General features: G+C 40.4%; 1 protein-coding gene across 1 annotated transcript; it reads left to right on the top strand.

Moving 5' to 3' along the window:
- The first annotated feature begins 966 nt into the window (after positions 1-966).
- LOC146507664 (voltage-gated potassium channel regulatory subunit KCNG4-like) lies at positions 967-13,732 on the top strand. Its single transcript, XM_085178409.1, has 3 exons — positions 967-4,055; positions 6,104-6,883; positions 11,981-13,732. The coding sequence occupies exons 2-3, from the start codon at positions 6,155-6,157 to the stop codon at positions 12,857-12,859; spliced, it is 1,608 nt and encodes a 535-aa protein (XP_085034535.1). The 5' UTR covers positions 967-4,055; positions 6,104-6,154; the 3' UTR covers positions 12,860-13,732.
- Positions 13,733-15,167: the final 1,435 nt, after the last annotated feature.

Below are 15,167 nucleotides of genomic sequence, written 5' to 3'. Positions count from 1 at the left end.
CAACTGGGTTGACAAATGAAGCCAAAAACTGCACTTCCTCAAGCTGCCACTAGAGGATTGCTCCAATGAGTCAGTCCCTGTGGACTCACAAAATGGCCAACTTTACAGCATTAAACAGCACGTTTACAGCGTGGTATCCTGTATGGATAACCTCTCCTTCATAGAAACTGCATGGTGGGTGAAAAGAAATCATCACAGAGTTATACTGATAAGGCCTTCAGTTAAGCGTGCGGCTCCTTTGATTGACAGGTGTTCCAGCACAGGCAGTTGTAACCCATGGTGTTTCACTCCTAAATCAAGTCACTGATGTGGACGTCTCAACCATGTTTGTGGCGTTGGCGCCTTTTGGATAATTTTTAATGGGAGTTTTGGTGAGCAGCATTCTAGTATTTTATTAGTCTGTTCTTAGCATTATATCCTGCCGGGCATACATGGAGTTGGATCCATGCATAGCAAAAGTCCAGCAGCAGTATTTTTCCCTTTAACCTCTTGCCTTTATCAGACAGCTGATTTGGGAAAAAAATCATTAAAGAACGATAAAGTTCATACAGTTTGTAACCCTTACCCATTATTGAACCTACATGCAACGTGGAGCAGTTGAGCAATAAAACCCTGCAGCTTTAGTACAGCACTGTAACAGGTTTATGCTGCTGCAGACCCACAACCATCCTGAATCCTCTGCTACTGATTTATTGCCTTCCTAGAGAGAAGGAGGGGCTTCTTAGAAACTGGAGCCCTCATCTTAGAGATAAGATAAGAAATAAGCGGCATCAATATCCCTTAACGCAATCAAGAGACAAAGTTTTAAATGGAAAAGATTGATTTATCATTAACTATTAATTATAGTCCTGGGAGCTCATGCAAAAATGTAAAATGCCATTTACTTTTTAACCCTCTCAGGCTCAAATTAAACTTTTTCTTTTGTTGCTAATGCACAACCAAGTCCTGCAGTGGTACTTCTGAGTAAAAAAAAACTTATAAAATATGTATGTGGGGTTGTAAGGAAGAGGACTCCCTTACTATATTTATTTATATTATCTGTATAGCACTTTAGAGCACACCTTTCACTTTATTAAAAGCACCTCATCAAGCACTTTATTTAGCATTGCACTTTAAGCATGGATTTGCACACAAGAAGTTTAAATATTTATTGACTATTTATTGGGAATTTTAAAATCAGTTGGTAGCCTTATTTCAGATCCTGCACAGCTGCTCCTCGTCAAGGAATGTGGTGGTTGTCTGTGAGGAGAAAAGAATGGTGATTGAGATTGTGATTAAGGTATACCAGTAAGGAAAACGAATGCAAATGTGTGTGTGAAATCTAGGGATAAAAGTGGTGCAAATAAGTGTAAGATAATGATTACTCACCTTTCTTGCCTGTGTCCTCTTCAAGGTGTTTGGGCAAATGTTTCCCTGGAGGTCCAGACACCATTTAAAGGTTCTGGGAGAGACCATTGGTAAAGAGACTGTGGTGAATCTTGTTGTGCTTGGGTTTCTGGGTTTTTATAATATTGGGTTTGGTGTAACATTAAAGTGTGAAATATTTATAACATTTAAACGTTGTCATTTTTTGTCTAGAAGTTAGTGTTAATAATTATTTGAGTTGTTTTTCTCAGCTTACTCCTACAGGATTATCCTGTGAGCAACCTCTGTGCTGTGCAATGGTATAAATAGGAATTTGAACGTGTCTCCTTTAATTGACTCTGGTGGAACGCATTTTAAGGTTTCAGTGTTTGATCACTGCCATGTTGGTATTTAGAGCCACAGGTGACAAGCTTTGACAAAGAGGGTGGAGTCTCATCGGCAATCTTGGATAACGAGGTGTATCCACAGATCTGGGTACATCACAAAAGCACAGCTAGTTGCTAGTTATGCTGAGCAATAGACAGATTAAAGGGTATAATTTTACTCACTAAACTGGAGCACAAACCTTTCTATCTGTCACACAATCCATTTGCATCACCATCATCATAAGTGTCTCAAAATAATATAGTTAAAGCCTAGAGGACAACTGCTGGCTATAGCAGGCATCCACCTGTATATCAGCGTGCTTATGTTCCTAAAATTAAGCTTTAATGAAGTTTAAGTCAGTCATTAGATTTCACCCACTGTTGTTTAAAGAGGAAAATGGCTATTTTTGTATGAGGCTGCAAATACTCTTGGTTCTTCTTGGTTCTGTTGGATATTTAAAGTGTGGGAATCCATGGAGATGACTCTTTCAGAGGTAATGCAGTTCTTGCATTTCTGCTGCAGAGGATGCAGCTTGGATAAACTGTAGCTGCAGGTTTGACTGTTGCAGTGGGATGAAACTATCTATCAAATTGTTGCTTGCGGATCTGCAAGATTTCAACCCATTACGGTGTAGTGTGTTAGCAATGGTGTTCCTACTGACTGTGGCCCCAGATACCTTGATATTAATAACATGCTCCTCCCATTTTGAGCTGACCCACCAGCTTTCTTGTGACCGTCTGCACCTCATAGCTGTAGCGGTGGTTTGATCCCTGTCTGCTCCAGTCTCCATTCCAAACATCCTTGGGCAAGATACTAACCTGTCACGGTCCTGAGTCTGTGGACTCAGTGTTTTTCTGTTTGTATTAGTTATCTTTGATTTCATGATGTGTTTTGATTCTCTTGGGTTTGATTTCTGTCGCTAGTATTCCTAACTCCCTAGGTCCTTGGCATTTCTTGTGTTCTCCTTCTTAGGTCGTGGTTCTGTGTTACTTCTGTTAGTATACAGTCATTTCTGTCAGTGTGTCTCTTGTTCTGTCACTGTATCCCCTAGTTTAGTCCACGTCTGTTCAGTTTCCTGTTTTACTTTGAAAGACTGTGTACTATGTCAATGTGTTGAGTTTTGCCTCCCCTTGTCTTGTCATGTCTGATGAGTCCCAGCTGTGCTCTCCTCCTGTTTCACATTCCCTAATCACCTCAGTATGTATTTAAGCCCTGTGTTTTTCCCTGCCAGTTGTTGCGTCCTCTACGTTTGTTGTGTGTGTATTCATTGTCGTCTACCTTCAGCATCTCCAGTCTAGTTATTTTAAGTTGTTGTTTATGTATCGCCAAGTGTGACTCACCAGCAAATAAAGCTGTTGTTTAAGTTAATGTTTTGTCTCCGAGTCCTGCACGTGGGTCCAGCCACTGACAGCCACACAAGTCATCGTGACACTAACCCTGAGTTGCTCTCCAATGGATTAATTGAAATATGAATGTGTGTGACAGAAAGCTGTTTGAGGGCTCCGGAAGTGTTGTAAAGTGCTGTATAAGAATCAGTTCTTTCATCTTTTACCCATGAGGCATGGAGTTCTAGGAGTCCTTAGGACACAACCAATCTGTCTGAGCCAGAATTCTGGCTGGGTTGTAAGGGATCAAATACTCAATTCATAACTTTTGGTTTATCTCCCCCCATTAAAATGAATCTGTCATAAAAATCAGAGACTGTTCTTTTCTTTGTAACTAAGCAGACTTACAAATTCAACATACTTATTTCTCCAACTGTGTGTATCTGTAAATGATGAGTTCTGTTGTGCACATTCATGCCATATACACATATGGAGCATAAACTCCAACTGCACAATCTGACTACAGTTGGTATTATGATGACACTTAATGCATGTTTGGCTCTTTATTCTCTTTATATCCTCTTGATATATCTCAGTAATCCCACTTTCTGTAGATGAGTTGGCATTTCGACATTTAAGCCCAAAGCTTAGAGATGCAGTGTTACAGAAGTTAATGGATGATGTTTGGATCAGACTCAAAGAGTCGTGATTATGTTCAGACTGATTACAGGGTCATGCATTAGTCACCCAAACGGTGGACCATTGAGAGGAGAGAGAGGGAGGAAAAGATAAACAGATGGATCATCTGGGACGGCTTTGTTCATTCCTGGTTTGAGCTTCTCTTACACTTGAGACGTGTAAGAATTAATGACAAATTTCCCTGCAGTAATTGGACATTACTTTTTATGAAATTCAGTGCTAAATGTTTCACACACAGCAGCAATATTTGGAATATTTAGAGGCATTTTGAACGGACTGGTATCACAACACAGATTTAAGGTAAGTTACGTATCCTATCATGACTAAAGTGGTGGATTTACCAGAAAACGTGTTGTGCTTTTGCTAAGAGATGTTGGTTAAACAAATTGTAGTTATGTGAGAAAAAACCCCTCAAGTGTTTGAATGATATTTAAGTAGGGAAAATAACTGCAGGCACAGAGCCAAAGAGAGGCCAATAGTGGCCATCCTACATACACCCTTCTTAGAACTGGTTACACCCAGTAAAAGCTATTTTTCTAGCAGATTTTCTAAAAATAATTTCTTTATTATTTAAACAACACAACCACCTATTGGAATTTGTATGGGCTATAACAAAAACTGTCCACATAATTAAATTTGACATTAGTGTATGATCTGAAACACCTTCCTTGTAGTAGACTTCTATTAGGGATGGTTTTCAAGATGTAAAGTTTAAGTGAGTAATGGTTTCAGTCTGGCCACTCCTGTGAAAAAAAAAAGTCTGACTTTGCTACTTAATGTCTGTCACCATTGTTGTGCGTCTGATGTTAGAATGATTACCAGCTACATCAAACTCAAAGCCAAAAGGAGAAAGAAAATAACAGAAATAAATAGATTTTAAATCTGCATGCATTTATGTTTGTCCAAGATCAAAACAATGAGCTAAAACTGTGACTGTGAAATGGTGACCAAAGTTGAGTTAAAGTGTGGTTTAGTGATTCACAAAAAAGTAAGTAAAGCAAAGCTTATTTATATATCATTTTTCAAGATATAAAAGCCTTGTGCAACAATTAATATCCAGAGACAACCATGTAAAAACAGAATAAAAATAACCCTAAACAAAATAACAGCAGATGAACCTGGTTAACTGGAAAAGATTTGAACAGTTTTTTTCCCAACAACTCCACAGATTCAGCTAAAAGGAGCTAAACTGTTCCAAAGCATTGAAGCCACAGACTGAAAAGCTCCCCTGTCTCCCCTGGTCTTCAGTCTTATGAGAGACAGCTAATAGATTTTGAGCTTGTGAGCGAAGACAGTAAACAGCATTGTGTTTAACAAGAAGTTGAGTCATGTAGTCTGGAGGTTGTCCATGCAAGGGTGAGAACATTAAAATTAATTCTAAAATAAACTGGGAGTCAATAAAGAGAATAAAATGTCAGCTTGCTTGCTAGAGTCTGTTAAGAGTCTGACCGTAGCATTTCGTGTTGCTTGGAGACATGGCTGAGATTTATCTGCTATAATCTAGGTGCAGTGACACAAAAGCCTTTTTTGTGAAGAGTAGACTATAATTCACAATTTTGAAATATTCCTTAAATAAAAGAAACAGAAAAGTGAAAACTCACTGGTTCGGGATAAACAGTCAACTAGGGTGTATAGCCTATGCAGTTGGTGAGGCTTAAAAGACACATACAGTTGAATGTCATTAGCATAGAAATGCTAAAAAACGGCAGGCGCAAAGATTAAATGATACCTACTTAAGGAAACATGTAAAATCAGAATAACAGTGGACCCAGGATTGAACCTTGTGGAGGTTAAACAAGCAATCTAAGAGGAGAAGGTGTACGCACGAACAAAATGTCCTTCTAGAGCAGGGGTGGGGAACTCCAGGCCTAAAGGGCCGATGTCCTGCAGGTTTTAGATTCGTCCTTGATCCAACACAGCTGATTTAAATGGCTAAATCACCTCCTCAACATGTGTTGAAGTTCTCCAGAGCCCTGTCATTTAATTCAGATGTGTTGACCCAGGGTGATATCTAAAACCTGCAGGACACCAACCCTTGAGGCCTGGAGTTCCCCACCCCTGATCTAGAAGAAAAGGAGGATGATGAATCTACTGATTATTCAGAGATAGAAGCCAAAATCTTGAATAGTAATCAATAGCATCAAAGACAGCACTAAATTCAAGCGGTATGAGTACAGAACAATTTCCCACATTAGGTGCCATTAGAAGATCATTGTAGACCTTTAAAAGAGCAGTTTCAGTGAAATACTGGCATTGAAGTGTATGATGGTTAATATACAGCAAATATAAGAGGGTAGGCCACTCATCGATCACCATGTATGAATTTTTAATGTAATCAATTTTTTCAGGCTTTACCATAACTACAGTCCAGCTCTTCAGCCAAATACCCACGTACCACCATGGCTATCATCGGTGCTGGCTTTGATGACCATTCCTTTAGCAGTGATGAGAGTTACAACCACCTCTTCATAGACACAGAGAACACTGTAGTCAAAGGCTTGTACTACCAGCGTGTTCAGCTGCTCCGTGGGCGTGATGCCTCTTGGTTTGTGGATCCTTCCTTGCGGGCCCTCATCAATGTGGGAGGTATCCAGTATGCTTTTCCCTGGAGTACTTTGGAAGATTTCCCCCAGAGTCGCCTGAGTCACCTCCACTCCTGCACCACCCTGAGAGAGATAGCAGAGTTTTGTGATGACTACGACCCCTTGTGTCATGAATTTTTCTTTGATCGAGACCCTTTAGCCTTTCAAGTGATCTTCAACTTCCTGGGACGTGGGAAGCTCCGCGTGCTGCAGGATGTCTGCAATGTAGCTCTGCATACTGAGCTGCTGTACTGGGGCATGGATGTAGGACAGATGGCACCCTGCTGCCACCACCGCATGATGTGCTCTGTGGATGAGGTGATGCAGCACCAGCTCAAGGAGGAAGAGTGGAGGGAGAGGAGAAGAGTAATGAGAGCAAATGCAGAGCAGGGAAGCTTCTTCCACAAGCTGGGAGAAGCAGTGGAGAACCCCCACTCTGGTTTTGCAGGCAAAGTGTTTGCCTTCTTATCTGTCATGATGGTTGTGGTCACTGTAGTCAGCTTGTGCATCAGCACCATGCCAGACCACCAGCAGCAAGAATCTATGGTATGTACCAACCAAAGCAATGGTGTGCACAACCATTTATTTTTTTTAACTTCAAATATGAAATGAGAGTTTGCACTGTGGCACAGTTTATGATAAATAAGGGTCATTTTGAACTGTGAATCATGCAAAGCTACTCTTTAAAGCCCCATTTAAAGCTCACAGACTGTCGCTGTACATATTGGTATTATCTGCATTTTACCAGCCCTGGTACACTAGGTATTAAGTTTGAACTGCAATATTCTAGTGTATTGCTTGTATTGCAATACTATAGCTTAATGCTTCAGTCGGAGTGGAAGCATATTTTTTTGTTAGTATTGGCCACTTTGGCCAGTGGGGTCATTTTAAGGGAACAAGTCTTAATGTGGAGGCAGCTGTGGCTCAGGACGTAGTCTGAATTGTGGTAGTGGTGTGCGGATCGATATTGAAATATCGATTCTTCTGATACTAGTAATTTATGTTCTAGAATCGATTCTCATATTAAAATATTGATATTTTAGTACTTTGGGGTAAATTTGTAGTTTTTCATTAACAGGAACACAGTGTAGTACCATATCACCCTATTAGAGCACTTCGCTCTTGCTCTGCAGGCTTACTTGTTGTTCCTAGAGTTTTCAAAAGTAGAAAAAGTAGTTTTCAGGCCCCTCTTCTGTGGAACCAGCTTCCAGTTTGGATTCGGGAGACAGACACTATCTCTACTTTTAAGATTAGGCTTAAAACTTTCTTTTTTGCTAAAGCATATAGTTAGGGCTGGACCAGGTGACCCTGAATCCTCCCTTACTTATGCTGCAATAGACGTAGGCTGCCGGGGATTCCCATGATGCATTGAGTTTTTCCTTTCCAGTCACCTTTCTCACTCACTATGTATTAACAGACCTCTCTGCATCGAATCATATCTGTTATTAACCTCTGTCTCTCTTCCACAGCATGTCTTTATCCTGTTTTCCTTCTCTCACCCCAACCAATCACAGCAGATGGCCCCGCCCCTCCCTGAGCCTGGTTCTGCCGGAGGTTTCTTCCTGTTAAAAGGGAGTTTTTCTGGCTTGAATCTCAAGCACTGCTGTGGTGCAAACTGGAGCGCCTGTCGTGCACTTCCTCATCCTTAGAAGCTTTATTGTTCTCTCCACTACCACTTAAGCCTTCTCATTTCACCCAAAATCCCGTGGTACAGTCTAGTCTAAGGATCTGGTCACCACCAGTGTTGGTCAAGTTACTTGAAAAAAGTAATCAGTAATTAATTACTGATTACTTCCCCAAAAAAGTAATCCCGTTACTTTACTGATTACTTATTTTCAAAAGTAATTAATTACTTAGTTACTTAGTTACTTTTTAAAAACATGATTTACAATGAATAGGTGATAAAGTGATAGATCTTTCAGCCCAATTCTACTTTTTCTACATAATCATCATACAAAATGTAATCAAATGGAAAAGTCTCTTTTTAAAACTTGTTTTGTTAGTTTTAATCTTTTAACTTTATGCATGAAGCAAAATTTTAATTATATGCAACATTATCTGACTGGAAGAAATTAGTTTAACATTTAAACCTATTTTCTGCACATTCCAGCACACACACACACACACACACACACACACACATATATATATATATATATATATATATATATATATATATGTATATATTTATTTTTTTTGTGTTTACACTCACTCTTTCAGATGCAAGTAAAACACAGCAGAAAATAAATAAAGTCAAAGACTAGCGGTCCTTTTGCTCTATTTTCACCTGTAAAGCAGGAGTGGGGTAGGCGGAGGTTTATCCTGGTGCAGGTGTGCCACAGCGGTCAGTGGAAGGATACCGCAGTTTCTCTGTGAGTTTCCCATTACGCCGTAGCTACTCGGTGCTTGCTTGGAAGTTTAGGGGGTTTTTTGCTGTAAAAAGAAGTTTTCTTCCCACACACAGCGGACACTAATGTTTTTGTCACTTTTTACGGAATCAAACTCAAAATAAGGTCAGTACTTCCACGCTTTAAACGCTGCACGCTCATACTCTCTCCGCACTCGATATATGATCCATTGTTTATCTGCCTACAGCTGTTGTCACTAACGTCGCACTCGCTTACGTCACTGTCATGAGACATTCTCGCAAGAAAATCACGGTTTTAGTAACGCAGTAACGCAGCGTTCCTACGGGAAAGTAACGGTAATCTAATTACCGTTTTTGCAATAGTAATCCCTTACTTTACTATTGCAGTAACGCGTTACAAGTAACGCGTTACAAGTAACGCGTTACAGCCCATCTCTGCTGGTCACAATTCAGGAGTCATTTTAAGTACATCTCTGCATCAGTACGCATGCCCATCACACAGAACCATCTGTTTACTCCTGGCCTCATTGATGGTACCTATGTACAGTGGAAGCGTCATGGTATTAACACGTTTAAGGATCTCTATAAAGATGGCATTTTCTTAACTTTTTTAGACCTGTGTTCAGAAACAAATCTTCCGGCTGCCAATCTATTCCGTTATTTTCAGGCATGGCATTGTACTTCTGCTCTCTTCCCCTCCTACCCTCTTCTTCCAAATGTTCAACCGTGGGAGGAATTCTTATCCCTTAAACCCAATAAGAAGTCAATTATATCTTTAATATATAAACAACTTATGGATTTAAATGTCCATTCAGTTGCTAGAATTAGGGGGGCTTGGGAGCGGGAGTTGGGCGTAATATTTTCGGATCAGCAATGGGAGAAAGCAGTATCCAATGTCCGTTATAGTACGTCCTGTGCCAGGTTACAACTTATTCAGTTCAAGGTGTTGTACAGGGTTCACTATTCAAAGTCTCGTCTGTCTGAGATTTACCCACAAGTAATGGATCAGTGTGAGAGATGTCATGCCACCCCATGTGACCTAGGCCATATGTTCTTTCTGTGCCCAAGACTCCACGGCTTCTGGAGTCAGTATTCAGTTATTCTTTCCAAGGCTCTTGGGACCCAAATCTGCATGGACCCTTTTCTAGCTGTTTTTGGGCTTCCAGTCAACACTGGTCTAACCGACCCTACACACTTCAAAATATTAGCCTTTACATCACTTTTGGCTAGACGTTGCATCTTACTCCTTTGGAAATCTTCAAAGCCACCTTCAGTTTCTTTTTGGTTTAGAGATGTGATGTCATTTCTTAAATTGCAAAAGATAGGCCTTGTGGCGAAGGGCAAATACAGAGAATTTTATCGTATCTGGGGCCCCTTCGTAAACTATTGCAAGTCATTAAATGCTCTACCAGCTGATTAATGTCATATCTCTCCCCCCCCCCCCTTTTTTTTTTTTTTTTGTGTGTGTGTGTGTTTTGGGGTTTGTTGTTTGTGTTTGTTTTGGGTTTCTTCTTAGGTTTTGTTTTGTTTGTTTGTTTGTTTTTTTAACTTTATTTAAGCGTGTGTGTGGGTGTGCCTGTGTGTGTGTGCATTATCGTATCTGTTCATGTAAGAAAACCTAAAAAATATGTGAGGGGAACAGATTGTATTGTCATTGTAAACTAATGTACACTTGTCTCTCAATAAAAATATGAAGAAAAAAAAAAAAGGGAGTTTTTCCTTCCCAGTTGCCAAAGTGCTTGCTCATAGGGGGTCATATGATTGTTGGGTTTTTCTCTGTATCTATTATTGTGCGATCTACTGTACAATATAAAGCACCTTGAGGCAACTTTTGTTGTGATTTGGCGCTATATAAATAAAATTAAATTGAATTGAATTGGAAAGAAACTATATCATTTGGATCGTCTAAATTGGAAGGAACTACTTCCGCTTACGCCTTTCATGGTCATATGCGAACAATGCCTGTATAAATGTGTCGCGGCCCATGGCGTGCGCACTCACAACAATGGCTGAGTATAAACGGAGTCATGTGTGGACGTATTTTACCTCCACATACAGACAAGACGCGGTTTGCCATACATGTGGCAAGACAGGGAGGTGTTGTGGCAACACCACTAACCTTGTCAAACACCTCAGAGTAAATCCTATCACAGAATATGATGAGCTTATGTTGAGGCGAACTGAAGAGGAGGAGAGGGACAGGTGCTGCTGGGGCAAGACAGACGTCTCTCACAGAGTCCTTTAGTGCTGCAGGCAGGCAACGTGTTAGCGCACAACTTTATTTTTATATGATAATTCTGCATTATTAAGCAATAAAAACAAGTAGTCTGATGTCCTGTAATCATTATGAAGCTATATTATTACAATTACATAATACAATTATATATTGTATTATGAAATACTGTACAATGAAACATTAAGTTTTTGTACACAGCATCAGTATCGTCGAGACCCAGAATTTTACTTTGTATCTGATCGGAAAGCAAATCAGTGGTATCGCACATCACTAGATGTTGGTGGTTTACTCTGTCTTCTCCAGCCAGCATGTCAAAGTATCCAAGAGCAAAATACTGAACCTACCGCCCCCGGTGCATCCATCAGACTGCGATGGTGCTTAGGTATAAAAAAAAATCGCTTACATGAATAGATGTATGATTGTGTGAATGAGGCTTGGAGTAAAAAGTGCTTTGATTGATCAGTCAGAGTAGAAAAGTGCTATTTAACCACCAGTCAATTTAATGTGACTTTAAAATTTGGAACAACCTTTAGAAAGATGGTAAATAAATTCAGTTAGACCTCTTTGATCAGTCAGTACTTAATGTACTTAGAATTAGATTCTGTAGTTTCTGACAGTATTTATAAGATTTTAGTTTTATCCTTGTTTAGTTGCTCATGTATTTATTTGTTGCTAGTAGGTAGACATAAAAAGAGTTTATAGCTGCAATCTGCCACATGCATGGCACCACAAAATTGCTCGGCTCACAGTTGGAACCACTGGAATCAGCAATTTTGTGGCAATTTTTTACAGATGGAAATTACCTTGACCAACACTATGTAACAGTTAGCTCTCAAACCGGTCAAAATGTGGTCTGGTTTTCAAAGGCAAAACAGGCTCCATATTAGCACAACCATCATCATAACCTTGGTGGAAGAAAGGTGCTAAACTAGTGTTTTGCACCAATGCTGGTTATCAGCCTACAAGATAATTATTAAATTGTGTACATTTAGATCAATTAAACTTACCCATGGATTTCTGTCTTTTGTTACTCTTGCAGGGTGAATGCTCTCAGAAGTGCCGAAACATGTTCTTGGTAGAGTCGATTTGCGTGGCTTGGTTCACCTTGGAGTTTCTGGTGCGGTTTTTCCATGCACAGAGCAAGCTGGAGTTCATTCAGGGACCACTCAACATCACTGATATAGCCGCCATCTTGCCCTACTATGTTTCCCTGTTTCTTGAGTTTAAGGACGAAACAGTGCACGATATTGTTGCTGGTGCAGGGAAGAGCACTCTAGATAAACTGGGTCTAATCCTGCGCGTGATGAGGGCCTTGCGTATCATGTATGTTATGAAGCTGGCCCGTCACTCTATGGGTCTGCAGACTCTGGGGCTGACCATGCAGAGAAGCGTGACTGACTTTGGCCTGCTGCTGCTCTTCATCTGTGTCGCCGTGGCCCTCTTTTCTCCACTTGTCCACCTTGCTGAAAGTGAGCTGGCTCCAAATGCTGCTAGAACCCCCCAGCTAATGTTCAGCAGCATTCCAGCATCATACTGGTGGTCCATCATCTCCGTGACCACCGTGGGGTATGGAGACATGGTGCCACACAGCATTCCCGGCCAAGTGGGGGCGCTAATCGTCATCTTAGCAGGGATCCTCATCCTGTCTTTCCCTTCCACATCTATCTTCCACACCTTTAACCGCACTTACAATGAACTTAAAGAAGAACACAAGAGGCTGTGGAAGGAAGAGAGGGGTGCTGAGCTTGCCACTGAGGCTGAAGAAAGCATGAAAGAAAGAGAAACATGGCCTGATAATTGGCCTGAACCTGATTTTCTGCCTGATCTAGATGATAATTATTACCTCTTCATGAAAGACATTCAAATGCTGGATAAGAACACAAGCCATCAACCACTTATTGCTCCTGCTACATTTTGATTATATGAAAATACATTCCTGATGGGACTTGGTGTACTCAGAAAAGCTGTAGGAGGTAGAAAATATGGATATGGACATTATTTTGGGATGATTGTGATGGCAAACTGGAAACTGCACCTAGAACAGAAACAGCTGCATTATACTGATAACAAAACTTCCGTTCTCAGGAAGCATCTGCACAGACAGATGCTAACACAAAGCTAGCCAAGAACCGAAACTAATGTTAAGGCAGTGATGAGAAGTCAGGGTTGTAGCAATGCAGCCTTTATTTTTTTCTCTTCAAGTTCCTACAGTAGTGTTCATATGTAAATGGTACAAAAAAATCATGTGTCCTAAGTAGGACAGGGATTTGTGTTGGTGTGTGGGACTGTAGCTTAAGGTTTATATTATCAGTGTGTAATACATTACTTTTTGAGTAATCATCCCAACATTGTTCACCCACCTTTGTCATATGTGCTTAAATGTAAATGTAGTGTATAATTGATGTATTATTTGAGTACTGTGAACATTTACTGTAATATACATTACCTAAACTTATATAGACTTTGGGTATGCATATTTATATGTGCTGTGAAACATGTCACGGTCCGGGGAAGTGTTATGTTAAACCTTGAATTTCTGTGAAACTTCCTATCTGTTCAGTCTGTGTTTGGGTGCGCCTTTTCGCTTCGGCCTTTCAGCCTTCTGACAAAACGATCCACAAATGCATTAGTTTCTTGGTCAAAAAAGCGGATAGCCCTACATTTGATAGTGGAAAGTAGAGGCAGACAACTCCTTTAACAATAGTTACTGACAAAATGCTGATGCAACACTGTTTGTTGAAAATCAATGTGTTTTAATGCTTTAATGCTATTACAGTTTTTTCTGAATGCTTAAACCCTAACTGTGATTCTTATAGCACAATTCCTAAAACTATTAACACTTATAGCAAAACCACTCACTGAGTTTGCAAAACTAAAAGCACAAACACTGCTTTGCACTCAGTTTGCAATTTTGTAACACACACTTTGCAAAACTGTAGGCACAACTCACTGCTTACACTCAATTACCAAATTTCCAACACACTCCTAGCAAAATTATACACATGTATGGCTATCATTAACACTATTTTGCCAACTGTCTGGCACACTTTCACATGTGAAAACTGTTTTAGATAATTAGTCCACTTTGCAATCAGCCTAAGCACTATAAACAGGCCACAGGTAAGCTGTCTATGTGGAGTACAATGGAAGGAGCAGTAAGAGTGAGAAGAGTGAGAATCAGAGGAGGCCGAGGGAGAGGACGTGGAGGTGAAGAAGTTGGAGGAAGAGGACGTGGAGGTGAAGAAGCAAGAGGGTTAGAGGAAGTTAGAGGAAGAGGACAAAGAGGAGCAAGAAGAGGACGAGGAGGGGAAAGAGGAAGGGTAAGAAGAGTAAGAAACAGAATAACTGATGACATCAGGGCTACAATAGTGGACCATGTCATCAACCATGGGATGACCCTGAGGGAAGCTGGCCAACGGGTTCAGCCTAAACTGAGCCGCTACACTGTGGCAAGCATCATTAGGACATTTTGAAATGAGAATCGGTAAGTACTTTGTAGCTCTGCCATACTCTAATGAGAAACACAACAGTACCATACATGCAAAAATACTGAAATTGTTACTTTACAGAATTGCTAGACGTCCAGATGTTGGGGGCAGAGGCAGAATGTTCAATTGACATCTGTACACAGAGGAAGCAAAAGCCAGATGTGTTTTGTATTCATACCATCAGTGTGCAGGTGGCGCATTGTGTGCTTAGTAGATGATGGCTTGTGTGTACTGTTTGATACGAAAACACCATTTTTACGAAGGTGTGAAGAGTTAATCTAGCTGTGTTCGCTTTTGCAAGAGAACTACAATGTTTTGATAATTGGGTGACAGGTTTTCTTATTTGTGTGTAGAGTTTTGCAAAAATAGCCAATAGTTACAAAAAATGTGCTTAAGCAATCAGAAAAAACTGTAACCAGAAACCACTTTTTGTCCAACAGAGGGCAGACATGTTCACTAAACAAGCCCTGAAGAAAACTACAGCATGTCACTGTGGAAAGGATTTTCTGTGCTGCAGACTGCAGTACAATAATTGCATAGTAATTGTTTCAGTGATTATACCCTGAAGGGAGACATAAATCTAAGATATGCCCACATTAGTTTATAGTGGACTCTTGAAGCTGTTATCACTAAAGTCTGTGCCACGCAGGTGCATCACGCCTGGAAATGATCTGAAAGCGACTGATCCGGTCTGGTGATTTGAGTGCAACAGGAAGGCAGAGTTGGGCTTCTGGGATA

This window comes from Neolamprologus multifasciatus, chromosome 11 (genome assembly GCF_963576455.1).
Source record: "Neolamprologus multifasciatus chromosome 11, fNeoMul1.2, whole genome shotgun sequence".
Lineage (NCBI taxonomy): Eukaryota > Metazoa > Chordata > Actinopteri > Cichliformes > Cichlidae > Neolamprologus > Neolamprologus multifasciatus.
Note: the sequence above shows the minus strand (reverse complement) of the source record. Positions and strands in the feature narration are given on the sequence as shown.

Coding starts and splice junctions, on each gene's coding strand:
- LOC146507664 (XM_085178409.1), top strand. CDS start 6,155: ATGGCTATCATCGGTGCTGGCTTTGATGACCATTCCTTTAGCAGTGAT. Junction 6,884..11,980: donor ACCAGCAGCAAGAATCTATG/GTATGTACCAAC, acceptor TTACTCTTGCAG/GGTGAATGCTCTCAGAAGTG.